At 51.3% G+C, this 27,308-nt stretch overlaps 5 protein-coding genes across 6 annotated transcripts; 3 read left to right on the forward strand and 2 right to left on the reverse strand.

The window, feature by feature from the left end:
• The first annotated feature begins 24 nt into the window (after positions 1-24).
• Positions 25-5,598, forward strand: DCDC2B (doublecortin domain containing 2B). The gene is made up of 9 exons (XM_008157039.3): positions 25-653; positions 1,430-1,481; positions 1,893-1,969; positions 2,197-2,328; positions 2,627-2,773; positions 2,879-2,918; positions 3,799-3,934; positions 4,840-4,934; positions 5,202-5,598. The coding sequence occupies exons 1-9, from the start codon at positions 403-405 to the stop codon at positions 5,295-5,297; spliced, it is 1,026 nt and encodes a 341-aa protein (XP_008155261.2). The 5' UTR covers positions 25-402; the 3' UTR covers positions 5,298-5,598.
• Positions 3,445-10,758, reverse strand: TMEM234 (transmembrane protein 234). 2 transcript variants are annotated; one of them, XM_054720828.1, is made up of 5 exons: positions 10,702-10,758; positions 10,252-10,403; positions 9,527-9,593; positions 6,477-6,584; positions 3,445-3,635 (listed from the first exon to the last, which is right to left on the reverse strand). In XM_054720828.1, exons 1-5 carry the CDS (start codon positions 10,715-10,717, stop codon positions 3,553-3,555), a joined length of 426 nt encoding a protein of 141 aa, XP_054576803.1. In that variant the 5' UTR covers positions 10,718-10,758; the 3' UTR covers positions 3,445-3,552. The 2 variants fall into 2 exon arrangements, with proteins under 2 accessions (XP_054576803.1, XP_008155233.2); XM_008157011.3 differs by lacking the exon at positions 3,445-3,635 and adding an exon at positions 5,613-6,312 and having other exon boundaries at positions 6,492-6,584.
• EIF3I (eukaryotic translation initiation factor 3 subunit I) lies at positions 10,758-18,629 on the forward strand. The gene is made up of 11 exons (XM_008157010.3): positions 10,758-10,838; positions 10,933-11,025; positions 13,384-13,471; positions 13,765-13,830; positions 14,647-14,796; positions 14,878-15,005; positions 17,049-17,159; positions 17,273-17,362; positions 17,674-17,747; positions 18,252-18,344; positions 18,452-18,629. Exons 1-11 carry the CDS (start codon positions 10,836-10,838, stop codon positions 18,531-18,533), a joined length of 978 nt encoding a protein of 325 aa, XP_008155232.1. The 5' UTR covers positions 10,758-10,835; the 3' UTR covers positions 18,534-18,629.
• Positions 18,630-18,868: 239 nt separating this feature from the next.
• On the reverse strand, positions 18,869-22,245 carry LOC129150200 (myotubularin-related protein 9-like). Its single transcript, XM_054720714.1, is given in 8 exon segments — positions 18,869-19,018; positions 19,305-19,446; positions 20,975-21,196; positions 21,267-21,379; positions 21,491-21,514; positions 21,517-21,719; positions 21,875-21,882; positions 22,050-22,245. Coding segments are annotated over 8 exon segments (1,047 nt in total). The 5' UTR covers positions 22,235-22,245.
• A 1,662-nt stretch (positions 22,246-23,907) lies between these two features.
• On the forward strand, positions 23,908-26,078 carry FAM167B (family with sequence similarity 167 member B). Its single transcript, XM_008157009.3, has 2 exons — positions 23,908-24,604; positions 25,680-26,078. The coding sequence occupies exons 1-2, from the start codon at positions 24,347-24,349 to the stop codon at positions 25,908-25,910; spliced, it is 489 nt and encodes a 162-aa protein (XP_008155231.2). The 5' UTR covers positions 23,908-24,346; the 3' UTR covers positions 25,911-26,078.
• The last annotated feature ends 1,230 nt before the right edge of the window (positions 26,079-27,308 follow it).

Consider the following 27,308-nt stretch of genomic DNA (forward strand, 5'->3'; position numbering starts at 1 on the left):
CTTCCTGCCAGAACTGGCTGGAAGCAGACTAGCCATCCTTGGGGAAATAATCCCCAAAGCTGATCCTCCTTTGAGCTCAGCCCTTGGGCTGTAAGGTGACAGGGAGATTCTGAGAAGCCCTCCCTCTGCCCAGTATTGGACCATCTGTATTTCAGTGTGATCTCTGCCACTGCCTCTCTCAGAGCCCCAGCATCTTCCTTGTATATAGTGATTACACCCTCCTGCTCTGGTGAGGCCCCTGCAAGGGCAGATTGAATGAGACCCTGAATGTGGACACATGTTCCTGCTGAGGCTCTCCCTGCATTCCTGAGTGAGGGCAGGCCTCCACCTCTGACTGGCACTGCTCCCAGGCCTGCCTTAGTTGCCTGGCAACAGCTCTGCGTCTCTAGCTGAGAGCACACTATGGCAGCCAAGAGGGTAGTGGTGTACCGGAATGGGGACCCTTTCTTCCCAGGCCGCCAGCTGGTGGTCACTCAACGCCGCTTCCCCACCCTGGAGACCTTCCTCAGTGAGGTAACCTCAGCTGTGCAGGCCTCACTGGCTGTGCGTGCCCTATACACTCCTTGTCATGGCCACCCTGTCACTGACCTGGCCGACCTGCAAAACGGAGGGCAGTATGTGGCTGCTGGCTTCGAACGATTCTGCAAGCTCCAGTGAGTAGGCTGGGGCTGGTCAGAGTGTAGGGAGGGAGGTAATAGCAATAGCACATGTTCAGTACTATGTATGTGCAGACACTTTAAACGTTATAAATGCAGCAACCCTATAAAGGGGATGGTCTTGCCCTAACCGGTTTGGCTCAGTGGATAGAGCGTCGACCTGCGGACTGAAGGGTCCCAGGTTCGATTCCGGTCAAGGGCATGTACCTTGGTTGCGGGCACATCCCCAGTAGGAGGTGTGCAGGAGGCAGCTGATCGATGTTTCTCTCTCATCGATGTTTCTAACTCTCTATCCCCCTCCCTTCCTCTCTGTAAAAATCAATAAAAATGTATTTAAAAATAAAATAAAGGGGATGGTCTTGTTCCCATTCTTTAGAAAGGGGAAATCAAGACAATAAAGTAACAAATAGTGGAGCCACAGGTCAAGTTGAAGTCTGACACTGATGTTTTGTGTCCATCACAACCAGCCTGTGAGAAGGAAAACATTCTGCAGGCTGAGCCCCTTGTACCAAAGGCTCTTCCTCACGGATGAGAAAATTTCTGAGATACAGTAGGATGCTTAATGAATTAGTTTCTCTCAACCTTTAATCTTACGGTTTGTGTCAACCTGACTCAGGACACTAAGGCAGGTTCAAGTACCAGCATCTGTTTCTGGACTGAAATGACTGAAACTGTTCCAATGGGAAGGGATGGCTGGTGAGCTGGGCCCCAGCCCCGAGCTCTAGCATCTACAAGGCTCCCCAAGATGACCTATGACCTATCTGTCCTTTCAGCTACTTGCCCCCTGGAGGGAAGGATCTAGGTGGGAAAAGCAGCAGACTACCAGTAAGTCCTCCCACCCCTCCTGGGATTGCCTCCAATTTCGTCGGGGAAGCCAGGGGCCCTGGAAAGGGCAGGACCTGCCAGTCTCATGGCAGCAGTCTCCCGCCTTCTCTGGAACAGATACTCTGCTTTCTGGGTGTAAGATTTCAAGACACTATGCCTTGCTCCCTTCCCAGCCTTTCACTTGATCTCCAGGCTGTGGTCCCCAAAGGAAAGAGGAAGCTGTAAAACACATGGGCAGGGGGTGATTAGAATGTGACTTAGGGAGTTAGAAGGACCCTTTGGTGAAGATATGACCAATACCATCCCTCCTTGCCCCATCTGCCCCAATCTGGTTCCTTTCCCTCACCCTACCTGCCTTGGACTGACCCACCCTAACCAAAGGCCTCAACGCTCACCTGATTTGGGTTTCAGTGTTGTCCTGTGACTCAGCACCCAGGTGACGGAGCCCTTGGATGGAGGCTACCTACAGGTTCCCCCTGCTATATCCAGTAAGTGCTCATGTCATACATTTTTGTCTCAAAATGTGAGTGGGTTTATCCCAGGAGCCTGTGGTCCCTGGTGGGAATATAAAAAGTCCCACATGCTTGATGGGTGAAAATGGACCAATGCACTGCTGGTTCTTGAACCATCTTCTGGCCCCTGTGCCACCCTTTTTCCTTTCATACATAGGAAGTTCTGGGGACCCTCCCCCTCACCAGGCTGCTCTTTGTCCCAGTGTGTTCAGGAATGGGGACCTGTTAAGTCCCCCATTTGGCCTGAAGCTGTCCCAGGCTGCCAGCGAGGACTGGGAAACAGTGTTGAAGCTCCTGACGGAGAAGGCCAAACTACAGAGTGGGGCTGTGCGCAAGTGAGTATGGGGACGGGAGAAGCCCAAACGTCTCCAGAGGGAGCCTCCTTACTGGTTTCGACCGTCCTTGAGGATGAAGAGGCAAAAGGAAGGCACATTTCCCTAAATGGGATTTCTTTCTGTGCCACAGGGAGAGGCCCCTCCAGCCCAGCGCTTGGAGCCAGGGCAGAGCCTAGGTGACTGGCCCTGGTGCCCAGAGGACCAGTAGCCAAAGGATACCCTGGAATAGCTGTACCCACCCCCTCATAATCTGCCAAATATGAAGAGGCATCTTGTCCTCCACTCTCCTCTCTCCCAGACTCTGCACCCTGGAGGGCCTCCCGTTGTCAGCAAGGGAGGCTCTGGTGAGTGGCCGTTACTATGTGGCTGTTGGAGAAGATGAATTCAAGGCCCTCCCCTATCTGGAGCTGCTGGTGCCTAACCCCTCACTGCCCAGGGGCTGCTGGTATGTGTGTGTGAGGGGGGCGGGGGTAGCTGGTTAGAGCAGAGGAAGCCACCCTGACTCCATGTCCTCTTCTGCCTACTACAAGCCTTTCCTTTCTCATTGCAGGCATCCTCGAGACCCAAAGGCTAAGCCCCACAAGCAGGGGGTAGGTGACGTGTGAGGCCAAAGGGAGTGAGGGAAGGAAGGAGAGTGACTGGCTGGCTCCTCCTGCAGCTCAGGCTCTGCCCTTACCTCACTGCATCCTCTCAGTAATCATGTGAAAGACAGATTATTATTCCCATTTTCCAGAGGAGAGATTGAAGTTCAAAGGAGTGAAGTAATTTGTTCAGGGTGACACAGTTATTGAGTGGTAGGGGCCAGACCAGAACCTGATCGGAAAGTCAGCTCATCCAGGCTCTATGAAGAACTTGAGGACTCTGACTTCCTGGACCTAATGCCTGCTTGCCAGGTTCAGTGCTGACAGAGAGAAGTGGTATATCTGGCACAGCAGAGTCCACAGGAGCTTATCTCCCATGAGATGAGCCAGTGAGCATCCAACGGGGGCTAGGGAGACACAGCCTGGTTTTGCTGGCCTTCTTTCTTTTTTTAAAAAATATATATTTTTTTATTGATTTGAGAGAAGAAGGGAGAGGGAGAGAGAGATAGAAACATCAATGATGAGAGAGAATCATTGATCGGCTGCCTCCTGCACGACCCCCACTGGGGATCAAGCTCACAACCCGGGCATGTGCCCTGACCAGGAATTGAACCCAGGACTCTTCAGTCCACAGGCTGACGTTCTATCCTCTGAGCCAAGCCAGCTGGGGCTCCCTGGGCTTCTTGAGTGCCAGGCACCAGCTACTCTGTTCCTGGATAAGGCAACCTGATGGGAAGAGGGAGCGGGGAGGGAGGATGCAGGCTATGAAGATGGACAGCATCTCCTCTCCAAGCTACCACAGGCACCAGGGGCACTCAAGCCTGGACTGGGAGTAGAGAAGGTAAGAACAACCAGTGCCTGTGGCCCAAGCGCAGTGTTCCCTCTACAGGCCCATGACCACAGGACACACGCAACCCAACCCTCCCCAAAGGAACCAAGCCAAATGGAGCCATCTGCTTTCTATGCCAGACCCCAGCAGGCTACTCAGTCAAGAAGCATGCTCCCCAGGCTCTCATTTCCATCAGGTGAGGGGCCCCTGGACCGAGACTCTTCTCAGCCACCTTCTCACTGGAACAGGGGAGGTCCCTGCTGCTGTGGGGATGGTCCATGGGGGCAGAATGCCCAGGTACAGAGCCAGCCCTGACCTCGGCAGAGCTGTCACCCATGTGCATATCCAGTCCCTTTGTCTGTCTGTCTGTCTCTTAATCCTCACCTGAGGATTTGTTTTTTATTGATTTTTATTTTATTTATTTTTTATTTATTTTAATATATTTATTGATTTTTTACAGAGAGGAAGGGAGAGAGATAGAGAGTTAGAAACATCGATGAGAGAGAAACATCGATCAGCTGCCTCCTGCACACCCCATACTGGGGATGTGCCCGCAACCAAGGTACATGCCCTTGACCAGAATCGAACCTGGGACCTTTGAGTCCATAGGCCGATGCTCTATTCACTGAGCCAAACCGGTTTCGGCTTTTTATTGATTTTTAGAGAGTGGAAGGGAAAGAGAAAGAAAGAAACAGTGATATAAGAGAGAAACATCGATTGGTTGCCTCCCATGCACTCCCCAACCAAAGATAGAACCCATAACCTAAATATGTACCCTGACCAGGAATCAAATCCACAGCCTTTTGGTGAACAGATGATGCTCCAACCAACCAAGCTACCCAGCCAGGGCCAGTCCCTTGTCTCTGCAAGGACTTGGCATATGGAAAGAAGTACATGGAAACTCAAAGAAATGAGTTTTCAGGGGTGGGATTCGGAAAGGACAGGGGGTGGGGGCCAAAGTCCTGCTTCTAAAGTACCCTGCCATCCTCCGAGGTAACGAGGAGCAAGGCTCAGGGGAAGGGAAGGGGCTGGTAGAGAAGATCAAGGGAAAGAATGTTCAGGGCTCAGCCTGAGCATCAGCCAATGTTGTCCCCTCATCAGGAGTGTATGCGGCTCCCCACCCACGGAAGGAAACAGAAGGGGCCCAGGAAGTAGCCGATGATACAGACACCTGGACAGAGGAACCCCTGGATCAGGTGGGCTGGGGCTGGGAGCAGTATGCTGGGACAGTTCTGAGCTGGAAAGAAACTATCAGCCCTGAGTCCCAGGAGCAGTTCTTCCCCCTGTGACTCTGAACAGATCCCCTAACATCTCAGAGCCCACTTCCTACCTTGTTAAACAAGAGGGCAGATCCTAATTTCTAAAGTCTCTTCCTTTCCTGGGATTGGGAAACTCGGCTGAGGGCTGGACGCTGGACATGGGATGCTAATGGTCCACTCTCTATGACCTTCCTTCTCCTCCAGAGGACAGCACAGATAGTGGAAGAGGCCCTGCCCCTGGAAATCCAGCCTGGAGCTGGGGCAGCTATCTCCACCTCAGCCCCTGCTCCTCCATCTTGAGAGCCACAGCCCCAGCCAGGAACTGGGACTACCACTCTGCAGCCACATTTTATCCTCAGCCCCAGCAGCCTGTTGTAGAGGAACCAGTGCCTCCCCTGGGCTTGCAGAATATGCTTCAGGCCCCTCAGCCCCTCCCCAGTCTTCTGCTTCTAAACTCACAGCCGCGTCTTCCTTTGCTTGCTGAGCAGAGTAGCCCTAGCCACAGAGGTCATTTCCTATGGGGTTCTCTGGCCAGAGAAAGGAGTAGCCAACTGAGCTTGGGAGAGACCACAAACTTGGGAGTGGGTCTGTCACAATAAAAGAATACTAACCTCGTCTGTTTACTACAGATTTATTACCGGCTACTACCCACCCAGCATTGCGCCAAACGCTGGTTCACAGGTGTCTATCTATTTGAGAAGGGCAGACATGCAAGGCTAACAGACAGCTCATCGCCCCTACATCTGCCATTTTGAGGCACCTCCCTCCCCTCAGTTCCCCCCACTGGTAGCCAAGGCTTTCTGACTGAGTCCTGGAGGCCTTCTGTTTGCATTTCTGGCTTAAAGACTAGCGCTGGCCCTCTCAGTGCAGCTAGGGCTCTGAAGTCCATTGACCCTGCTGTTGTGAGAGTCAGAACAGACCACAGTGACAGTCGCCGGGCTGGGGGCCTCATGTGACAGCAGGAAGAGAGCTGCTGGGAACCACAGGTTGCTGAGGTTGAGTGTGAAGTTTCTTGTGCTAAATCCTAGCCGTTGAACAGCTCTTGAATGTTACAAAACCCTTTCACTCTTGGTCTCTTATCGTGATCCTCGAGGTAGTAATTATCCCCATAAGAGATGAGGAAGCTGAGGCTCAGATGGAAGTGCTAGGTCCATCGCCTGCACCTCATGGCCCAAGGGGCTTCCTGGAGAGAGCAGAGCTGGAGGGTGGCGTTGGCCCACTCAAAGGGTAGACGGTTGTCCCTGGGTCTTGCTCACTGAGCTTGTGATGCAGAGTGTAATTCCTGCCATGGTGAGCACCATGCCTGCAAATGTTCCTGGGATAATGGATAGAAATCAAGGGGCTCTAGGCCCAGCCATGTCAGTAGGAGCTGGTGCAGGGCTGGGGGAAGGTCCTCTCCTCACCCGCCCATGGGAGATGGCTCTGGGAAAGGTCTGACCCAGGGGTGTCAAGGCCCAAGTAGCTGCTTCCCACACTTACAGTGGCCTGACTTACGTTTTCCACCAATATCTTCTCCAAGGACCTTTCCAACAATCAGTGTGAAGACGATGGACAGGGAGTTACTGATGGGCACAGCTAGAGTTAGATCTGAATGGTCAAATTGAAAAAAATCACTGAGATGCAAAAAAAAATGCCTTTCTAAGCACAAAGCACTTTCATTTTATCATCAAGACAGCCTTTTTAAAAATTTTTTTGAATTTTAGAGGGAGATGAAACATTGATCGGCCACCTCCTGCACACCCCCTTACTGGATATCGAGCCCACAATCCAGGCATGTGCCCTGACCAGGAATTAAACCAGTGCACGGGATGATGCCCAACCAACTGAGCCACTCCAGTCAGGGCCAGACAGCTTTTATTAAAAAGGTATCTCAAGACTCCATTTCTCAGATGAAGTCCCAGTAAAGCTCAGGATTCAAACCCAGGTCTCCTGATTCCTAATTTGCTCTCAGGATTCCAGCATGAAGACCTGAGCCACAAGGTATGGGATCACCCTGGTTTGCTGATAAGTATGAGATCTTTGCACTGAAAGAGAGCTCCTGAGATCTCAAGGACATCTGGCCAGACTGGCAACCAAAACTCAAAGGATGCAGCAGAATGACTGCAATAAACCTACCAAACATTTATTAAGCACATATTCTGTGCTAGGTGCATTGTGTACAGCTCTCATTTAATCTTCAAAACAACACTGCAAGAAGAGCCTTATCATGTCTTTGCACAGATAAAGGAAACAAGGCTCAAAAAGGCCACATAGCCCTGGCTAGTTTTGCTCAGTGGATGGAGTGTCAGCCTGCGAACTGAAGAGTCACCGATTCAATTCCAGTCAAGGACACATGCCTGGGTTGCAGGCTCAGTCCCTCACAGGGCTGTGCAGGAGGCAGCCGGTCAATGATTCTCTCTCATCACTGATGTTTCTATCTCTCTCTCCCTCTCTGAAATCAATAAAGATATATTTTTTTAAAAGGTCACATAAATTAGGCACATTGAGGATTTAAACCAAGGTCTGCCTAACTCCAAAGCTGTCCCTTACTAAACTAATGGATATGAACAACCCAAAACAGCAGGCGAAGCACATTTTGTTTCTGTTTCAGCTCAGGCTCAGGCCTTATGGAGTTAAGGAAGAGAAAAAGACAGGGTTGGACTTTATGTAGAGGTCACCAGAGCTCAGGATCTGTTCCTTACTTTTGAAGCTCCAAGGAATTGACTGCCAATAAACAAACTTGAAAAAGACTAATGGAGTTAATAACACTGTTAACTTAAAATGTTATTAACTTAAATTTTGGCTGGCCAGTTTGGCTCAGTGGATAGAGTGTTGGCCTGCGGACTGGGGGGTCCCGGGTTCGATTGCAGTCAAGGGCATGTACCTTGGTTGCGGGCACATCCCCAGTGGTGGGTGTGCAGGGGGCAGCTGATCGATGTTTCTCTCTCATCGATGTTTCTAACTCTCTATCCCTCTCCCTTCCTCTCTGTAAAAAAATCAATAAAATATATATTTTTTAAAAAATTTGTACACTTAAAATTTGCTAAGACGGTAAATCTCATGTTAAGTGTTCTTGTCACACACTACCAAAACAAAACACTAATGGATAAATCAGAAGCTGAGTTATTTGTTTACAACAAGATTCACAACTGCCAGGCAGACTGGGATGCTCATGTGGGCTCCTTAGAACATTCTTTCCTAGCACTCCCGGCCTCACCTGCTCCAGGTAAAGGTGGAAAGAACTGTCTTGCTCCTCATCCCCTCCAAGGCCCCACTACAGCATTATCCATCCAAGAAACTGACACAACTCCTACCTACTCAGCTGCTTCCTTAAATTTACACACATTCCACTAGATGCCATGGCTGCTAAGGACTGGTCTGCAACAGCAGATGGGAGAGGGAAGCAATACGGCCAATGGAGCAGCAAGGGCACTGGAGTGAGGCAGACATCGGTTTCCCTATGTAATCTTGGTTAAGTCACTCAGACATGCTGAGCCTGTTCCCCACATGTAAAACAGTGACAGCAAGAGAACATCTTACAACAGATGTTATCTTGAAAGATGAAATATGATAATGCATGTATAGTCCCTGGATAAAGTAGATGCTTAAGAGTTCTGATTATTAGGATGGGTGGATGTTAAAGGATAGAGGTAGAGTAGATGATGAGAACCAGATCCTAAAGCTGCAATTTGCTCAAAATTTGGTAAATGGCTAAGTGCAATCAGCTGGCCAGAGGGTTTAGCATTCTTGGGCCTTGAGGAGTGCCAGAGACATTCAAACTGTCTTTTAAATGAAACATTATGAGCCCTGGCCGATGTGGCTCCCTTGGGCATTGTCCCACACATCGAAAGGTTGCCGGTTTGATTCCCGGTCAAGGCACATGCCCGGTTGTGGGCTCAATCCCTGGTAGGGAGTGTGCAGGAGGCAGCGGATCGATGTTTCACTTTCACATCGGTGTTTCTCTTTCACTCTGCCTCTCTAAAAGTCAATGAAAAATATATTTTTTAAATGAAGCATTATGAGAAGTTCAAAATGTAAAACAGATGCAAGTAGAGTGGCTCTAGCTGAAGCCGAGGTGGCAGGTCTGGAGGTTAGCCTATCCCCTCACCCACAGTTTCTGAGGGGTTCCCCAAAGCTACTTGGTGCCCAGACTCCCCTCAAGTTCCTGGCGGGCCTGGTGAGCCTCCAGGGGAGGTGAAGCTACAACAGGGAGATTTCTCATAGCAAAGTTCAAAAGCATAAACTTTAGGTAACATATGGCTTCAAATCCTTCTACACCAACATGCTATGTTGGACAAAGACAGATAAATTAAATTGCAAAATGAACTTTCCTTTTCCTTCTGCTGCTGCACAAAACTGCCAGGCTTCAAACCAACCCTAGTGCCTGGCAGTATACTCATAACCAGCCCACTGTGTCCCTACAGCTCAGAGAAGAGGGTGCGGAGAGAAAACCAGAGATGGTGGGCTCACCTTCACTCATGGAAACAAGGTGTTGCAGGCACCCTCCCCAAAGTGACTCTAAGCACAGCAGTTCTGAGCCAGAGACCCACCTGTTGATGCCAAGGTGAAGTAGTAGAGCAGGGAGCCACACTGGTTGAGGAAAAAGGGCATCAGGTACTGGAAACAGACGAAATCCAAAGTCAGTGTGATTGCATGACTGAGCAGCACTGCCTTCTTTGAGCTTCTAGATATGCCTTTCCTTGGAGGGAGGAATGCTATAAGGACCCATGGAGCACTAAGCCGTCTGAAAACCAACCCCAGTGCCTGGCAGTGTACTCAAAACCAGCCGGCTGTGCCCCTGCGGCTGAGAAGAGGGTGCAAAGAGAAAACCAGAGACAGTGGGCTCGCCTTCACCCATGGAAACTAGGTGTTGCAGGCACCCTCCCCAAAGTGCAGGGGGCAGAGGGAAAGTTGCTGACTGAACCCTTTGCCTCTGCCCTGAATGCCCTCTCCCTCAGTCCTGCTAGTTCGCATCCTCCCCTCCTGCAATTCCCCTTGCTCCAGCCCCCTTCCTCTAAACGCATGCAGCGCTTTATCCGCACCTCTCTTAGCCCTCAGCCCTGAGAGGTGGTGTGTGTCTTCTCTTCTCCACAAACCTAGACTGGCAGTGCTGGGGTCCGAGGAAATTCTCCACAGCCTTCCTTAACCTCCCTCCCCAGGGACAATTTGAACTCCAAGACTTCCCTCTGTTAATCCTCACCCGAGGATATTTTTTTTTTATTTTTATTTATTTAAATATATTTTTATTGATTTCAGAGGTCATTCACAGACGCACCTCAATATTCAGGAAGAGGGTCTTCATCTCCTGCAGCAACTGCCGGACCCAGGTCCGCTCATGAACGTGCTGCAGGCGGGAGGAGGCCCGCTTCAGCAGCGGCTGGGTGCCGCCCCACAGAGCGGCCACGAGCACCAGAGCCAGCACCTGCCCTGGATGAAGATGCGAGTGACCCTCTCCCCGCCCCCAAACGGCCGCCCGCCGGGCCCAGCCAGCTTCCGGCCTCCCATCCCAGGCTGGCCGCCCCCAAAGCCCCCCTCCGCTCTCCGACGCCCCGGGTGCAGCTGGCGGGTAGGGCAGACCGGAAGGCCGGGGTTTGGGGCTGTAGCGGGGGGTCTGCGTTAGGTGAGGAAAGTGGAGAGGGGGACATGAACTCTGGGGTGAGGGGCTCAGAAGGTGGGTGGGGAGTGGATGTGAGAAGCCCACCAAGGGGATGGGCCGCCTACACACCGAGAGACGCCGCCATGGCAACGCCGCACCTTCCACTTCCGGGAACGAAAGGGCGGAGACCCGTGAACCGGAAGTGGAGCCAAAGCGTTTTCCGGTCCTAGTCACGCTGCTTTTTTCCTGGTGTCACCGCGGCGATGGTGAGTTGTACTGAGTTGGAGATGCTGCCGTGGGGGGCCGGGGCGGGGGCAAGGGCCGATTCTGGGCGCTGACACCCCCGTCCTGTCCCCACAGAAGCCGATCCTGCTGCAGGGCCATGAGCGGTCCATTACGCAGATTAAGTACAACCGCGAGGGAGACCTCCTCTTCACGGTGGCCAAGGACCCTGTGAGCTTCGTCCGGAGGGCTGGCGGGCGGGGCCCTTCGGAGGGGGCCCGGGAGCGGGCGAGGTCCTTTCGCCTGGGTGATGGGTAGACAAGCCAGTTTTGCCGCGAGCGGGGAACCAAAGAGAACCCCGTTCTAAGAAGTAGGGAACGACCCACCCATTCTACCGGGAAAGGTGGGATAGAACTCAATGGTTGGTGGAAGGAGGGAGTAGCTGGAGGGAGAAAAGCAAGAGACCCAGTGTGGGAGGGGCGGGACGAGGAGTCAGTTCGTTCAGGGGACCGGGAGGAGACCATTCTGGGAAGAACAGAACTCTTCTGCCAGGATAGGGAAACTACTTCTAGAGGGGAAAGCTGGTCCCTGGGCAGCGAGGGACACATTGGACTTAATGGAGGTGTCCCTGGTCTTATCGCAGTCAGTTCTCCGGGCCCCGGCCTGCCCAGAAGAATGCAAACAGTCCCTCACACGGCTGCCTTTTATAAAGCAGTTAATGACGGCCCGGCCTGGAGCAGGCCTGCCTCAGGCTGGCCTATACTGTAGGAAAGATGTCACCACCCGAGCCCAGATGGGTTTGAGAATATGTTTATTAATGCCGGGGACAGCGAAGCAAAAGCAGGAATGAGGGTAGAAGAAACAACAGGGGAGAGCCTCGGGGGTGCTCTGCTTTGGCTCTCTAGAAACGTTCCAGGAAAGAAGTGACCCAAGGCAGGGCTGCTGTTCGCTCACTAGAAAGTGGGAGAAAAGGGGGGTCTTGGAGATAGGATCAGGGGGTGAGCCGCTGCCCACTGAGCTCCTGGCTGCAAGTCTCCCGGGGACCCTTAGAAATTAAAAGGTCAGCCGGGTCGTGGTGGCGCAGTGGTTGAGCATCCAGTCATGAACCAGAGGTCACGGGTTTGATTCCCTGTCAGGGCACATGCCAGGGTTGCAGGCTCTATCCCCAGTGGGGCGGACAGGAGGCAGCCCATGGATGTTTCTCTCTCAATGATGTTTCTATCTCTCTATCCCTCTCCCTTCCTCTCTCTCTAAAATCAATAAAAACATTTTTAAAAATAAAAAGTTCATGTCCAGGAGGAGACATGGGTGTGCTCTAGAGCAAGCCCCCATTGAGTCTTTGTCCTTAGAGCTTTTTATTTTCTGCTGGTGAGAATCTTAGGGGAGGGTTTCAGTAGAATATTCATCAGCTTTCCAGGTGCATTTTTAATATGCTGATGCATTAAACTGAGTGTATAGGGGAGTTTTGGGTTATTCTTTGGTCTGTTTAACTGTTATCTTATGTCTGTCTGGCTTTCATGGGATTTTTGTTACTTGTTCCCCAACCTCCTCTGTCTTTGGGGTTAGCTGGCACAAATGGCATTGATTGGGTCTCTGTTCTCTGTTTCCCCAGGCTATGTGTTTTAAGCTATTGTATGTAATTTAAGCTATGTATTTTCTGGTTGGGGAGGAGAGGTATAAACCATTAGCTCTCAAGTGTCCTGGGTTAGGGAAGATACGGTCTTCCAATCACAAGCTGGCTGTAAGCTCCCAAGCTGTTTGGCCTTGTTTAACTTTCTTGTCTCAGTTCCCCCAGTCCACTTGCCCAGGCATTTTCCTAGCTTCTTACCATCCTGCCACGGTACCTCCATATGGAGAACGTGAACAGTAGAGGCTAATAGTGGGGCCTCTGAAGCCAAACAGACTTGATTTGAATCCTAACTCCTGCATCCACCAGCAGGGTGACTTTGAGGATGTCACTTAACCTTTCTAACTTCCAAGTTTCCCTTTTCGTAAAATATGGGTACTTGTAGCACCTCCCTGGTAGGGTTGTCTTTAGAATTAAATGAGATCATTCAAGTAAACACTGTAGCACAGAACCTGGTGAGAATGAGTGCCTCTTGAACGTTAGTCACTTTTATTTTAAATTCCTTAGACATTACTTATTGGAATAGCCTCACAACTGTCCTTTGAAGAAGGCATTATTGTCATGGCCATTTTACAGATGGGAAAACTGAAGTTCAGAGAGGAGAAACGCTGTATTTGAGAGAATACAGTGAGATAGTGGCAGAGCAGGGATTGAAACCCAGGCTTCACTACTACCAGCAGCTCCCACTTGGACCAAACACCAAAGTTCCTGTTTTTCTTCGAGGGTTTAGGAGTCTGGGGGAGGGCTGGAAGCCTCCTAACTACCCTGCCACTTACCTACCGGAAGGAGGAGAATCCAGGAGTTGATCTTTTTGCCAGCAATCTGCCATTTCCCAAGAGATGAGCAGGAGAGGGCAGAATCTGACCTGGCTAGAGGCTGCTGAGGGTTCCTGGGGCCAAATAGGAAGCCATCACCCTGCCTCAGTGTGTACTGACCTGTCACATTATCTTTGGCTCCTCCAGATTGTCAATGTGTGGTACTCTGTGAATGGGGAGCGGCTGGGCACCTACATGGGCCATACTGGAGCTGTGTGGTGTGTAGACGCTGACTGTATCCTTGTCTTTGCTCTGAGTTTATGTTCCCAGAGTCTGCCAGCAATAGAGAGGCTATTGACTTGGACTGGGAATTTGGGGTACGGATTGTGGGTCTAGAGAATAAAACCTGCCTCCTATTCCCCAGTCTGTTCACTGGTTGGGGGAACATTTAGGACAAGTTCCATTTCTAGTTGAGAAGGTTAGAATGCTCTGAGGAAAGAGAGGAAGAAGGGCTCTCTAGAGCTGAACAGGGAAGTGATTCAGTTGGGCTCAGGTGAACTTGGTCATGTTTCTTAACACCCTCTTCAGGGGACACCAAGCATGTCCTCACTGGCTCAGCTGACAACAGCTGTCGTCTCTGGGACTGTGAAACAGGTAAGTCTGGATCATTCACTTTTTTAGCAAATAGGGCCTACAGTGTACTGTTTAAGCAAATGGGTTCTGGGGGGTAGTGGGGTGGAAGGGAGGCAACTGACTGCCTGGAATAGGATGGGAGCAGCTTAGGAAGATTTCCCAAGGCAAATGTCATATGAGCAGACACTTAAAGGATGAGAAAGAGTTCATCACTTTGACACATACAGGAATAAAAGCATGGCAAGGGTCATGTCCAAGTAAACTGATCTAGTGGAGTTCCTGCTTCTTTCTTGGAGACTGAAATAAGACAGTGGAGCAGATGGGGCAGAGTGGGACCAGAAGAGGCCTTGAATGCCAAACTCAGGAGCTTAGCTTTGTTCTGTAAGACTTGGCATGCTGAGGAGATCCTGAGCAGGGAAGAGTGGTCTGCGGTAACTCTTAGCAAGCTCGGGTAGCCGTGGGGAATATTGGAAGAACTGAGACTAAAGATGGGATGCTATTAAGCTCCTCGGTCTAGTAAGTATTTACTGGGCATCCAGTTCTGTGCCAGTTCACTGGGGACACGCAGAGAAGTTAGGTCTTTGCTGTGGAGGAGCGCATTCTGAGGAGGAGACAGGTGTCTTGCACTCCACTATGAGCAGTGTGAGCAGGATGTCTGAGGAAAGACTATGGGGGGAAAGTTGAGGCTTGAGCCAAAGCATAGCAGTGAGGAAGAGGAGGATAGTGGGTTAGAGTCCTTAGAGCAGGAGAAACAGTGAGAAATGATGATAGGCAGGGGTAGTCTCCTCCCTGTTATAACAGTTGGCAAGAGGTAGCTTACACTCTGTCTGTCCCCAGGGAAGCAGCTGGCTCTACTCAAGACCAATTCAGCTGTCCGGACCTGTGGCTTTGACTTTGGCGGCAATATCATCATGTTCTCCACGGACAAGCAGATGGGCTACCAGTGCTTTGTGAGCTTCTTTGACCTGAGGGATCCGAGCCAGATTGGTAAGGACTGGGCCTAGATTGGGGTTGAGGTGAAGGGTGCAACTCCAAAGCCCAAGGCCTGACATCTGCTGCCCCACACAGACAGCAATGAGCCCTACATGAAGATCCCTTGCAATGACTCCAAGATCACCAGTGCCGTTTGGGGACCCCTAGGGGAGTGCATCATTGCGGGCCATGAGAGCGGAGAGCTCAACCAGTATAGTGCCAAGGTAAGTGGCTGGGTGGGACCCGTGCCCACCAGAATGATTCCCTACAAGAGGCAGGATTGCACAGTGGTTAAGAACGAGGGTTGGACTTAAATACAGATTCGACCAATTTGAGCTGTGCGATCTTGGGTAAGTTACACATAACTTACCTGAGCCTGTTCATCATAAAATGTTTCAAGGATCTAATAATATTAGGTATTTGAAAAAGTTGTTACGTAGTTCTCAGGATCTTTTAATAATGATCATAACTAAGTATTTTGCTGCTATCCGAGTTTCAGGGCCCTGCCCCAGGGGAGATAGACTGACAAACAGCTAGCACGAGTCAGATTGTGAGTTATGCCACCGTAGAGGTCTCGGTCAAATGCAGAAAATGCCTTCTGTCACAGAGGAGGTGGCACAAACATTAAGTAATGGAGAACAAATGGAGCTTCACACAGGAAGAGAAGTACATTCCGCAGGCAAAAGGGGTAGCATTCACAGAGGCACAGAATTAAGGGAGTGTACGGGTTCTTCAGGAAATAGTCTGGTTTCACTGGAATGTGGTATTGGGGAAGGTGGACAGAATTTCCTTCATTTAATTTTATTTTTTTTGTCAGGGACAAGGTTTTTTGAGCATCAGGAATTAAGGTGTGACTTTCCTTTAGACAGTGGGATTATTTTTAAGTGGTTAGTGATGATCAGAGTTCCTCTTTAAAAAGCTTTTGCAGGCTACAGTTTGGAGAATGGACCTGAACTAAGCAATAACCATGAAGATATGGGGTACTCAACGGTCAAGAGATAGTTAAGGGTGACTGATGAGGATAAAATGGGTGGGGGCGGTGGGGAGGATAAAGCCCAGGCTCTCTGAGATTTCTGATTCAGGTACTTGCATTCCTGGTGAATGCTGGAATGTAATGCCTTAAAGGTTAGTCAGTCAGTCACTCAGCAAGCACTGACTGTGGTCCACTAGGCACCAGGCCTATCTGCAGGAAGGAAACTGAACCCAGGTCAAAGGCATAAATGATGCTTGATGCTGGCAAATAGTGGAGCTGATCTGTGCCCTGAGGTAGGCCAGACTGTAACGCTGGTGTATGTTTCCCAAAATGTAGGAGACAGATGCATCCCTATCATGTGTCCAAATTGATGGATGAGACAAAAATATATTCTTCTCTCAGAATAGATAAAAATAATTAAGGAAATGAATATTTTTTGAGGATCTGCTATGTGTGAGGCACAATGCTCAAGGCCTTCCAGTCATCTAACAAATGTTTACAGGACATATGCCAGGCGCCTGTCACAACATAAAGTCCACTAAATCATAGTCCCAATATCCTTACAGTGACCCTGGGCAGCGGGCTTTTAGCACCCTTGTTTTCTAGATAGAGAAATTGAGGCACAGAGAAGTACATTTAAGGACAGACTCAACTCTGCTCTTTGTACTACACAGTCTAGCAGGTTGTGGGAAGGGAAAACAGGAAATGGCCCCTTGAGAAGACCTAAGAAAAGGTAGACAGAGCAGTCCTCGTGGACTGTAACCCATACCCTGGCAGGGGAGAGGGATAAGCTTGGGCTCTCTGCCTCTTACTATTTGCCTGTTCTCCCAGTCATACCGCCTCTCTGAACCTTAGTGTCTTCCTTTTAAAATTTCCTTTAAAGTATCCACTTCATAAGATTGTTGTGAGGATTAAATGAACTAAGATGTTGTTAAGTGCTTGGCACAGTGCCTGGCAAATAGTAGCTGTACAATAACTACGTTGGAAAAAGGGACAGATGGGAACTGCTCTACCATTATAATGTGATGATTAGTTAATAGGTCCATGGATTTGTCACCATAAGCATGTGTTTTCCTAGATGGACCAGCAGTGTTTATGAAACTTGTACTCATGGGCCAGGTTAGGATGTAGGCTTGGGCTTGGGAGAGGGAGTAAGTGTTGATTCAGGGATACGTGGGCAGTCCCAGCAGAGACCTCTGGTCCCCTTGATGGGACAGGAAGCAGTGTAAATCCTGGCTGAGTAATGGGGCTAGTGGGGTTGGGTCTGGTCAGGCTCACTCTTTTTCCTTCCCAGTCTGGAGAGGTGTTGGTGAATGTTAAGGAGCACTCCCGGCAGATCAATGACATCCAGTTATCCAGGGACATGACCATGTTTGTCACTGCATCCAAGGACAACACAGCCAAGGTGAGCCTGGGCAAGGGGTCTGGCAGAGCTCAACTTGCCCAGCTTCCCCCAAGAAGTCTCCTTTTACAGATTCTCTCCCCCCCCCCCCCCCCCCCCCCACCTTCTCTCTCCAGCTCTTTGACTCCACAACCCTTGAACATCAGAAGACTTTCCGGACAGAACGTCCCGTCAACTCCGCTGCCCTCTCTCCTAACTATGACCATGTAAGGGAATCCCTCTTACCTTCCTGCTAAAGCCTCAGAATGCTTCCAGAATCTAGGTGTTTGTGTAGCAGTTAAGATAGAACTCTGGGGGGAAATAGTGTCAGGCAGAAAGGTGACTCCCAGAGAATCAACAAGACTGAACAATGCCCCAGCAGTGGGGTAGGGGGTGGCTAAAGTACTATATCTCTTTGTCCCTGCCCTACTATCCTCCCATCTGATGTGGGAGATACTAAGTTTATGGAGTGGGGAGGAAAACAGCAAATGGGCTTGCCTGTCCTTTGGGCCTGTGTAGAATTTCTTCTTCTCTTCAGGTGGTGCTGGGTGGTGGTCAGGAAGCCATGGATGTAACCACCACCTCCACCAGGATTGGCAAGTTCGAGGCCAGGTAAAGGTGGAGGGAGATCCCATGGGGTATCTTTCATAATGGACACAGACCGAGTAACAAAGGAGACTTGCCTTATTTCTTTAGTTGTTAGAAAGTGCAGCCAGATTTGTGGCCCTCCTGTGACAAGTGTGTAATACAGCAGTTAAGAGCATGAACTCTTGGGCTCGGCCTGATGCCCTAGACACATGTTTATATTTCTCTGTTCCTAGTTATCCTCTGCTGTATAATGGGGACAGTGATAGTATACTTCCCCCATAAAATGATGCAGATTAAATAAGTGAGTTAATGCACTGCCCAGCACATGGTAAGGAAGAGTTAGCTGTGTGTGCAGGCAGGCAGACATTTGGCCTAATCTTCCCCTAACTTAATGTTGTTCACATTCATTTCTCCTTGTCCCAGTTTCCCCACGTTATAGTTTGTATTGGGGAGTGATACCTCCAGAGCATTTTGGAAGGAGATGGAGAGTGAATAAACTGCCCCTTCTCACCACCCTTTTTCCTCCAGGTTCTTCCATTTGGCCTTTGAAGAAGAGTTTGGAAGAGTCAAGGGTCACTTTGGACCTATCAACAGTGTTGCCTTCCATCCTGATGGCAAGAGGTAGGGCCAGTGAAGGGAGGTGAGCTCAGCCCGGGCCTGGTCCCTGCCTCACAGGCCTGCCTCCCCCGGAGCAGGCATCTGACCTGTCCCTGTTTATCTGTTTTCAGCTACAGCAGTGGTGGTGAAGATGGTTATGTCCGCATCCACTACTTCGACCCACAGTACTTTGAATTTGAGTTTGAGGCTTAAGAAGCTGGATCTCCATCCTGGCCAGGGAAAAGTTTCCCATCCAGGCTCACAGAAAGTTTTGGACTCTGAGAAATAATAAATTAGTTTGGAAATAAATGGATTCTGGTCAGATATTTTATGGGGTCTGTTTAATAATTTCCCCTTCTCAGTGTGACACCCAGTGAGCTGCTATCCAGGCATGGGGACCTTGATTATTTGGACCTCCCTACACTTTCTTTGGACACTTCAAACCTGGAAGTTCAGTATTATGAGCTAGGCTGGTTGCAGGCACCTTCAAGGTCCGAAGATGCTGTGGGGCCTGGAGAGGTCTCAGCCACTCTAGGAGATGCCAGCACTTAGGGCTGGGGCTCAGAGGCTGAAACCATTGGCTGAGAGCCTTCTGTCTTCTCATCTGTTACTATTGGCCACGCCTCCCATGCTACCTCTGAAGGCTTGGGGGCGGGGGGGGGGGGGGGGGGGGGCGTCCCAGTGCAGAAATAGGCCTGAGGAAGAGAAGGACAAGTAATGAAGTTAAGCAGTGCCTATCCGGTTTGGCTCAGTGGATAGAGCCTCAGCCTGCAGACTGAAGAGTCCCGGGTTTGATTCTGGTCAAGGTCACATGCCAGGGTTGTGGGCTCAATCCTCAGTGGGCGTGCAGTAGGCAGCCAATTAATGACTCTCATTGATGTTTCTATCCCTTCCTCTCTGAAATCAATAAAAAAATATATATATATATATAAAGAGTTAAGCAGAGAGGATAGCTCCCTAGGGGAGAAGGGGGGAATCACTGTGCCACAGTCTCAGGCTGTGAGGCTCCACAGAAGGCCAGATGGCCAAAGGATTGAGCACATAGAGCAGGTTCCAGAGTTTCCGTTGCCTTTTTGGCTGGTTGAGCCCCGAGCACGAGGAGTGTGTTGGAGTTCTTACACAGGCATCTGTAGGGAATGAGGGAGTGAGTTCCAGACTCAGCTATGTGCTTGGGTTTTTAGTACGGTGACAGCCACCTGGGGTAGTGATAATCTCTCCTTGTTCTTGCAAATGTTACTGCAGTCAGATCCTGAACTGGGCATTAGAATAAAGCTGGGCAAGACTAGTCCTGTTTATAAGGGGTTCTGCTTAGCTGTGCCTGCAAGTGTCAGGGAAGGCTAATTAGGAAAATGCCATTTAAGCTGGGCCTTTCAGCAGAAGTCCACCAGGTGTGCAAACACATGGAAATAACTAAGAGGGGAACCGCATGGGCAAAAGCAAGAAAGTGGAAAAGGCCCCAGTGTGCGTGTTGATAGGTCAGGACTGATGAGTTGTTGCTTTTTTTAATTGTGTAATGTACAGATCTGAACTGTAGAGTTAATTTTTTAAATATATATTTTTAAATTGATTTTAGAGAAAAAGAGAGAAACATCAATGATGAGAGAAACTCATTGATCAACTGCCTCCTGCACACCCCCTACTGAGGATGGAGCCTGCAACCTGGGCTGTCCCCTGACCTGGACTCGAATCATGACCTCTTGGTTCATCGGTCAATGCTTAACTGCTGAACCACATTGGCCGGGGCTTTGTTAAAAACTGATGAATGATGAAAGTGGAAATAAAGCAGTGTGGTGACTGTTCCAATGGGCCGCGTGGAAAGGAAAGAATTTGGATTGGGGTTGGTAGAAGTAGCCTTGACATGAGAGGACTAAGCTATGAAGTTTTTAGGAGAAAGACTAAATACACGAAGGAGGGAGGTAAACATCATTTCCAACCTGGATGACCCATGAATGAAGTTGGTAAAAACAAGGGGGTGGGGGACATAGGCAACAAAAGAGTATGATTTCCACCTTCCTGGAGAGAACCCTTTCAACAATTCAGTCTCATGAGAGAAATAATAAAAATAACCCACACTGCCTGGCTGGTGTTGCTCAGTGGTTGAGCCAGACACTGTGCTAAGCACTTTCCATGCTTAAACCCTGCTAATCCTCACACCATCACCACCATCCCAATAGATTATGGCTGTGATTATGATCCTCTCTTTGCTACTAATGAGCAAACCAAGACTCAGGTTTACTTAGGATTACCCAGCAGGTGAGTAGTGGAGCCAGAATTCGAGCCCAAACAATTGGATTCAGCTTTCAACCTCTATTGCTTCACTAGAATCAATCCTGTAGGAGGTAGAGCCTCAGAAATAATTTCTTTTTGCAGCAACTTTTTCAGTCCTTGTTTTTAAGTAAAAGATGCAATTGCTCTTGATTATGGACAGCGTGAGTAGGTTCAAAGGACTGACCTCAGACCCATCCACCTCTGGGTTTGCAAACGTTAGGAGAAAGTGTGAGATTTGGAGGCAGGAGAGGACACTCGAAGTTTTCCTAAGACAGAAACTCATCTGAAAGGGAAAGATGTCTTCTAAGGAAGTAGGGTGCTGATGCAGCAGATATCTGACCCTGTCCTATGCCTGCCCCCTGAGCCACCTTGACACCCCTTTAGCTCACCTCCCCTTTTCGCTGTTGCAGTGGAAGGTGCCAAAAAGGGAGGTATAGGCGTGCTCAAACAACGCCAACAGCAAACCTTCCCCAAACTCCAGCGACAGCGGGAACTGGCGGCCCAGCTGCCACACACAGCCCAGAAAGAGGAGAAAGGTGGACGCCTCGTGCTTGGGGCAGGCACAGAAGGCCGAGTGGGCACAGTGCAGCTGGAAGCGATGGCTGGCCAGAGCAATAGGTACAAGGAAGCAGGGTATCTGGATAGAGGGGTAGGGCTGGGGCTGGGTGGTCACTTACCTGGATCCACTCCCACTCCACCAGTTCCTGGAATCCAGCCATGGTCCGGCTCAAGGGGCCCAGGATGAGCTGGGCCAGTGAAGGCACCAGTAGGGTGCCGGCATGATCACGGGTCTGCAGCGCAGGGAGGGCCGAAGGCCAGCTCTAGAGCACCCAGTGAGTGCCGTGTCCCCGCGCCCCTCCCAGGCCCGGCGCTTCCCCATCCCGAGGCCCCCACGACCGCACCACCTCGCGTGCTAGTCCCTTGTAGTGTAGCATCCGGGCGGGTGGAAGTGCCAGGCGTCGCCCAATCTCAAGCCCGTGGGACGGTAGAAGAACAGAGAGGAGGTGATGACCGATCCCAGGGAGAAGGAGTCGGGGGATCTGGGAAAGGTGGGGTCATCCCACCCACACCTTCCAGCCCCTCGGTCCCGCAGCTCCCGCCTCTCCAAGTACTCCAGACCACCCGGGTTCCCTGGCCATTAGCTGTGCCCCGGGATAACACTGGCTGCTGAATACTCTTGCTCAGTAACCCCTTTTACTACCGTCGTTACGGGATAGGGTTAGCTTAAGCGCCTCGGGTGCACCGCGGTGTACCTCGATGGGGCGGCCTAGGTCCAGCTGTAGCACCCGCGACGCTGGGGATGAACGGGTTTAGGCTAAGTGTACCCCGCCCCCCATCAGGGGAGGAGAAACCAGTTGTAGGATTGGACGTAATGCACCAGCTCCAACTGCACTTGCTCGTTCCCCTCGCTCCGCGGAACCGCGAAGTCCCCAACTCCAGGGTCGCCCCCGCCAAGCTCACCGCTTCTCCATGGAGTCAACACTACGCAACAGCAGCAGCCAAAGGTCCAGAGTGGCCTGGGGCCCTGGAGACAGCAGCAGGTGGTGGCCGGTAACGCACAGCGTGCCACGCAGTGGGGCCGCCTCCTGGCCCCGCAAGAGCTCGGGTTGGGCCCGGCTGGTGCGGATCAACTCCGAGAACTCCATTCCTCCGGAGGTGGGCCCTGGCCCAGCAAAAGGACAGACTCCAGGAGCGTCAGGCGGGGCAAGCTCGGGCTCCAAAAGGGACAGGAACTGGCTGGGCAGCTGGCACCCCCCAGGACAGCTGTTAAGGAGGCTCCTTGGAGGAAGGGATAACACACTTCCAAAGAAATTTCCCCCTCTTACTGCCAGCACCTCTTAGCGAGGACCCCACAGAACTTGTTAAGGAAACCTCAATTTCACCATCTGTGAAATGGGGAGAATAATCTTGCTTAAACCCTTAGCCTGGTGCTTAATTCGCATGAGGCACTCAATATTTTTGGCTTTTTACTTTATTTTTTACAAATATATTTTTACTGATTTCAGAGAGGAAGGGAGAGGGACAGAGATAGAAACATCAATGATGAGAGAGAATCATGGATCGGCTGCCTCCTGCACGCCCCCTACTGGGGATCCAGCGGAAACTCCAAATGAACCCAGGACTCTTCAGTCCGCAGGCCGCCGCTCTATCCACTGAGCCAAACTGGCTAGGGCAGTGGTAGGCAAACTCATTAGTCAACAGAGCCAAATATCAACAGTACAACGATTGAAATTTCTTTTGAGAGCCGAAAACCGACTTCTGCGCATGGGCCACGAAGTTTCAATTGCACTGTACATGCGTGCCCGCACGTGGTATTTTGTCGAAGAGCCACACTCAAGGGGCCAAAGAGCCGCATGTGGCTCGCGAGCCGCGGTTTGCCGACCACTGGGCTAGGGCAATAGTTTTGGCTTTTTAGACTGGAATGCTGGCACTCTGGCTGACTTAAAAAAGAAAGAAAAATACCATCTCTTCTTCTGGACCCTGGCGGTAGGGGTGGAAAGTGTGGGTGTGAAACTGGGAACTGCCTACTTCCTCCCTTACAGCTGAGGTTGGGTGGGGGAAATCCTTTGGTCTGCCTTAAATGCAAGCAGCTGTGTAACTGGCACCCCTCAGCCACCACAGCTGGATGCCCCTGCCTAAGGGCGCCCTCTACTGTGACCACTTCTGGAGCTCCGTCCCCTATTACTCCATTCTTTGTCCATACAATGAGCTGGGCCCTATGCTTAGTGTTGTAACCAAAGGATGACTTGAGTTCTGTTCATAGGGCTTACAGTCTGGCAAGAGTCACACTTCAACTGGTAATTAACACGAGATAAACCGATTGACTGGAGGACTCATCAACCCACCCACCCAATTATTCTTTTATTTCTCAAACACTGAGGCCTATACTGTGTTAAGTACTGACTATTAAGAAGAAGGAGATGGACTCCTGCCTTCAAAGGGCCTTCTGGTCCACTAGCTTCCAAGCTTGTGCGTATTCATCAAGCTGTGTATTTATGATATGTGAGTTTTTCTGTGTGTGTCATATTTCAATACAAAGTTTAAAAAAGGGAACTGCTCGGGTTGAAGCCCTGGGAAGGGCCGGGAGAAACAGGCCTTGGAGCACCCAAGGTGTGCCCTGGTCCTGCATGCAGTCTCTGGGAGATTTCCAGGGGAACCTGAAGTTCCTTAGAGCAAGCTTGAAATCAAAGATCTGTCCCAGCGGAGAGTCAGTGACATATCCAAGGTCCCTCACAGCCAGCGGCAGAACCCAAGTCTTCTGACTCCCAGGCCAGGGCTCTGGACACTTCCTTTGCCATGAGTGAGGACAGAGGGCAGCTTGTCAGCGTTCTATCCCCTCCCCACTCCCTTACTTGGGTCTTAGGAAGAGGGCCAAGAAGCTGGTGTTGGTGATGCTTTTCTTATCCTGGAACAACTTCCTTTCTGGGAAACTGGGTGTCTCCTTCTGGGCAAAGACAATAAAATCCATCCAAGGGGCCAAAAGAGCAGGGCTTCTTCTGTCGCCAAACGGATGGGCATCACGTGGCCCCAGGGTTAGCGGTCCTGGAAAATCCCAGCCCTTGCACACTCTGCCTCCCACACCCATCTACTCACTCACCCTCACACACTCAGCCTCCCCGACCCACCTGGAACATTCACCATCGCACACTGGCACACTCCGTTCACCCTCAGCTTCTGCCGCCACTACCTGGGCCGTATTACCAGCCTTTTCCTAATCCCAGAGCTGCAGTCTTGCTTTGTCACCCACCCCTCCCTCCATGTCCCTGAGGCCACTGAAATTCCAGGCAGTGGGCGAAGAGAATGAGGAGGAAGAGAGCCTGGATTCTGTGAAGGCGCTGACGGCGAAGCTGCAGCTGCAAACACGGCGGCCCTCATACCTGGAGTGGACCGCCCAGGTCCAGAGCCAGGCCTGGCGCAAGGCCCGAGCTGGGCCTGGGCCGGGGCCGGGGGAACCTGGGGCCATCTGCGGCTTTGACTCGATGGACTCTGCCCTTGAGTGGCTGCGACGGGAGCTGGTGAGTCTGTGGGGTGGACAGCCTTGCAGAGGGCCTGGGAGACAGTTCTCCAAGCCCACTGGTGTGGGGTGGGAATGGATCCCACCTCCAGCAACTGCGCATTCCTGTGGCTGTGTCCTGAGGGGCCAGGACACGGCGTTTTATTCAGGAAGACTTGCTGGAGGATTCCATTCAGTCTGCTGACCTAGTGCTTCTGTGGCTGAAGGGCCACCAGTTACACAGATGGGGAGGGCATGGCCTCCCCTACTCTGGGGATTGCTCCACCCGCAGGCACTGTGAAGTTCAGAATGAGGCTCTCTGGAGGCAGAATCTGGGGGGGCGAATGTTGAATAGGTGGCTCTTTTTTTAAAAATATATTTTACTGATTTTTTACAGAGAGGAAGAGAGAGGGATAGGGAGTTAGAAACATTGATGAGAGAGAAACATTGATCAGCTGCCTCTTGCACACCCCCCACTGGGGATGTGCCCGCAACCAAGGTACATGCCCTTGACCGGAATCAAACCCGGGACCCTTGAGTCCGCAGGCCGACGCTCTATCCACTGAGCCAAACCAGTTTCGGCGAATAGGTGGCTCTTAATCCAACGTGTGTAAATGTAAAGAGGTCCAGGCTCCCAACTGGAGAGTCCACTTAGTTATCTGGGATGGGGCCTGAGGCACTTGTATTTGTTTAATGCTGGGTTATTCTTTAAATTTTTCTTTTTTATATATTTTATTGATTTTTTTTAGAGGGGGGAGAGAGAGAGATGTGAGAGAGAAACATCCCACAGAGGGTCACACCAGCAACCCGGGTATATGCCCTAACCAGGAATCAAACCCACCTCCTCTTGGTGTATGGGAGGAGGCTCCAACCAACCTAGCCACACTGGCCAGGGCAATGCTGGCTTCTTAGCTTGGTTTTAGAACCACTCGTGTGCAGCAAGGACAGAGAGATGGGGAGGGATTAAACTGGAATGAGAAGGGGTGTGGAGGACACAGACAGTGCAAAGACCCAGGGTGTTGGCAGGAAGGGAAGGACGGGCGGGCGAGAGCTGCTGAGGGCCCCGGCAGCCGGCTGATGCCCCCTCTCGGATGCAGCGGGAGATGCAGGCTCAGGACCGGCAGCTGGCGGGGCAGCTGCTTCGCCTGCGGGCCCAGCTGCACCGGCTGAAGGTGGACCAAGCCTGTCATCTGCACCAAGAGCTGCTGGACGAGGCTGAGCTGGAGCTGGAACTGGAGCCGGGGGCCTGCCTGGCCCTGGCCCCACCGCTGCGGCACCTCGGCCTCACACGCATGAACATCAGCGCCCGACGCTTCACGCTCTGCTGAGGGGAACCTGCGTGCCTACTGACCACCCGCTACCCTTTCCCCCCACCCACCTGGACGCGAGGTGTGCCCCAGAGGCACCAGCACCTGGCAGGAGAGGGGGTTGGTGGGTACACTCAGATCTGGGAGCCTAAAGCCCAGCATCCTGTTCCTGCTGCTGCCCCAGCTGTGTGTGGGGGGTGGGGGTGGGGGGGGGTAGACGGGGAGGAGTGGTGAGGGAGTTGGAGAGGGGCGGTAGGAGCTTACATAATAAATGCACTCTCTGCTTCCCACCAAGGTCTCTGCAGTCATTTATTCAGGCCAAGGTCGCTGAGTGTCTTCTGTTGCTGGGACCAGGGATTCGTTATAGGAGAGAAGGCCTGGGTTGGGGGTGGACACGAACTAATGGATCCTGATCGCCCCCACAGCTCTAGCTCTATCCATCTTACCAAGGTCAGAACTGGGAAAGAACTTAAAATCCTACATGACCCCCATGGAAGTGACGTGGGTAAATGAGCAGCTGAAGAATTGCAGGACCTGCCAGGCCTGGATTCAAAGCCAGCCCCACCATTTATTTCCATCAGACCTTGAGGAGGTCCCTTAATTTCTGAATCTGTTTCTTGACCTCTAAAATGGAAGCGCTAATTCTCACTCCACAAGTGGTTGGACCTGTCTTTAGTGCGGCAATGCCCAGCAAGCCCTCGATAGACGCAGATTTCAATTACTATCGCCAGCGCTTGTTACTATTGGGCTGAGGCCCGGAGATGGCCTGTGAAGGGGCGCTTCGGCTGCAGCCCAGACTCCGGGCTCTGTGTCACTGTAGCCTGCTGTGTGTTTTCTGTTAACTTTGTCTCTCTCAGCCTTTGTTTCTGTTACCCTCTTTGTCTGACTTTCCAACTCAGGCTTCCTCTTCCCCCACCCATTTCCTGTCTCCCCTTCCCTCGGCAGCTGAGGTGCACACACAATCAGCTTCCACCTCACAAACCCCAACAATGCTCTGTGGGCTCCCCTCCCCCAACCTGCTCACTCAGTGTAGCTCGGGCAGCGGCGGTAGTGACGCGTTTATACTTTCCTCTGGGAGGGGGTCAAGGATCGTGGGCCTGGTAAAGGCCACCTAGAGTTTCTCCTAACACCGGTGACCTGGCCCTCCGCCTATGGTGGTGCCAGCCTCAGTGTGGCCCCAGGTAAAAGGGGGATTCTTGTGCTTGAGACAGAGTTCCTGCCTCCTGCCTGTAACAGGAAGTGCTGCCAGTCCGCTGCCTGCACCTGGTGCCCGGGGAAGGGCTGTTTGTTCTGTCTTCCACTGGCTGCAGGAGGTGGTGCCAGTCCCCACACCTTTAACAGGGTCTATGGCCTTGCCTCTACCTGAATTAGAAGTGATCCACCACTCACCAGCCATTGTGTTGTCCTGCCCGCTTCCTT

This window comes from Eptesicus fuscus, chromosome 9 (assembly GCF_027574615.1).
Source record: "Eptesicus fuscus isolate TK198812 chromosome 9, DD_ASM_mEF_20220401, whole genome shotgun sequence".
NCBI classification, from domain to species: domain Eukaryota; kingdom Metazoa; phylum Chordata; class Mammalia; order Chiroptera; family Vespertilionidae; genus Eptesicus; species Eptesicus fuscus.

Coding starts and splice junctions, on each gene's coding strand:
- FAM167B (XM_008157009.3), top strand. CDS start 24,347: ATGTCCCTGAGGCCACTGAAATTCCAGGCAGTGGGCGAAGAGAATGAG. Junction 24,605..25,679: donor AGTGGCTGCGACGGGAGCTG/GTGAGTCTGTGG, acceptor TCTCGGATGCAG/CGGGAGATGCAGGCTCAGGA.
- DCDC2B (XM_008157039.3), top strand. CDS start 403: ATGGCAGCCAAGAGGGTAGTGGTGTACCGGAATGGGGACCCTTTCTTC. Junction 1,482..1,892: donor GGAAAAGCAGCAGACTACCA/GTAAGTCCTCCC, acceptor TTTGGGTTTCAG/TGTTGTCCTGTGACTCAGCA. Junction 2,329..2,626: donor CAGAGTGGGGCTGTGCGCAA/GTGAGTATGGGG, acceptor CCTCTCTCCCAG/ACTCTGCACCCTGGAGGGCC.
- EIF3I (XM_008157010.3), top strand. Junction 17,363..17,673: donor TCTCTCCTAACTATGACCAT/GTAAGGGAATCC, acceptor TCTTCTCTTCAG/GTGGTGCTGGGTGGTGGTCA. Junction 17,748..18,251: donor ATTGGCAAGTTCGAGGCCAG/GTAAAGGTGGAG, acceptor TTTTTCCTCCAG/GTTCTTCCATTTGGCCTTTG.
- TMEM234 (XM_054720828.1), bottom strand. Junction 6,585..9,526: donor CTTCACCTTGGCATCAACAG/GTGGGTCTCTGG, acceptor TTGACCATTCAG/ATCTAACTCTAGCTGTGCCC. Junction 3,636..6,476: donor AAAACGTAAGTCAGGCCACT/GTAAGTGTGGGA, acceptor TCTTCCCATCAG/GTTGCCTTATCCAGGAACAG.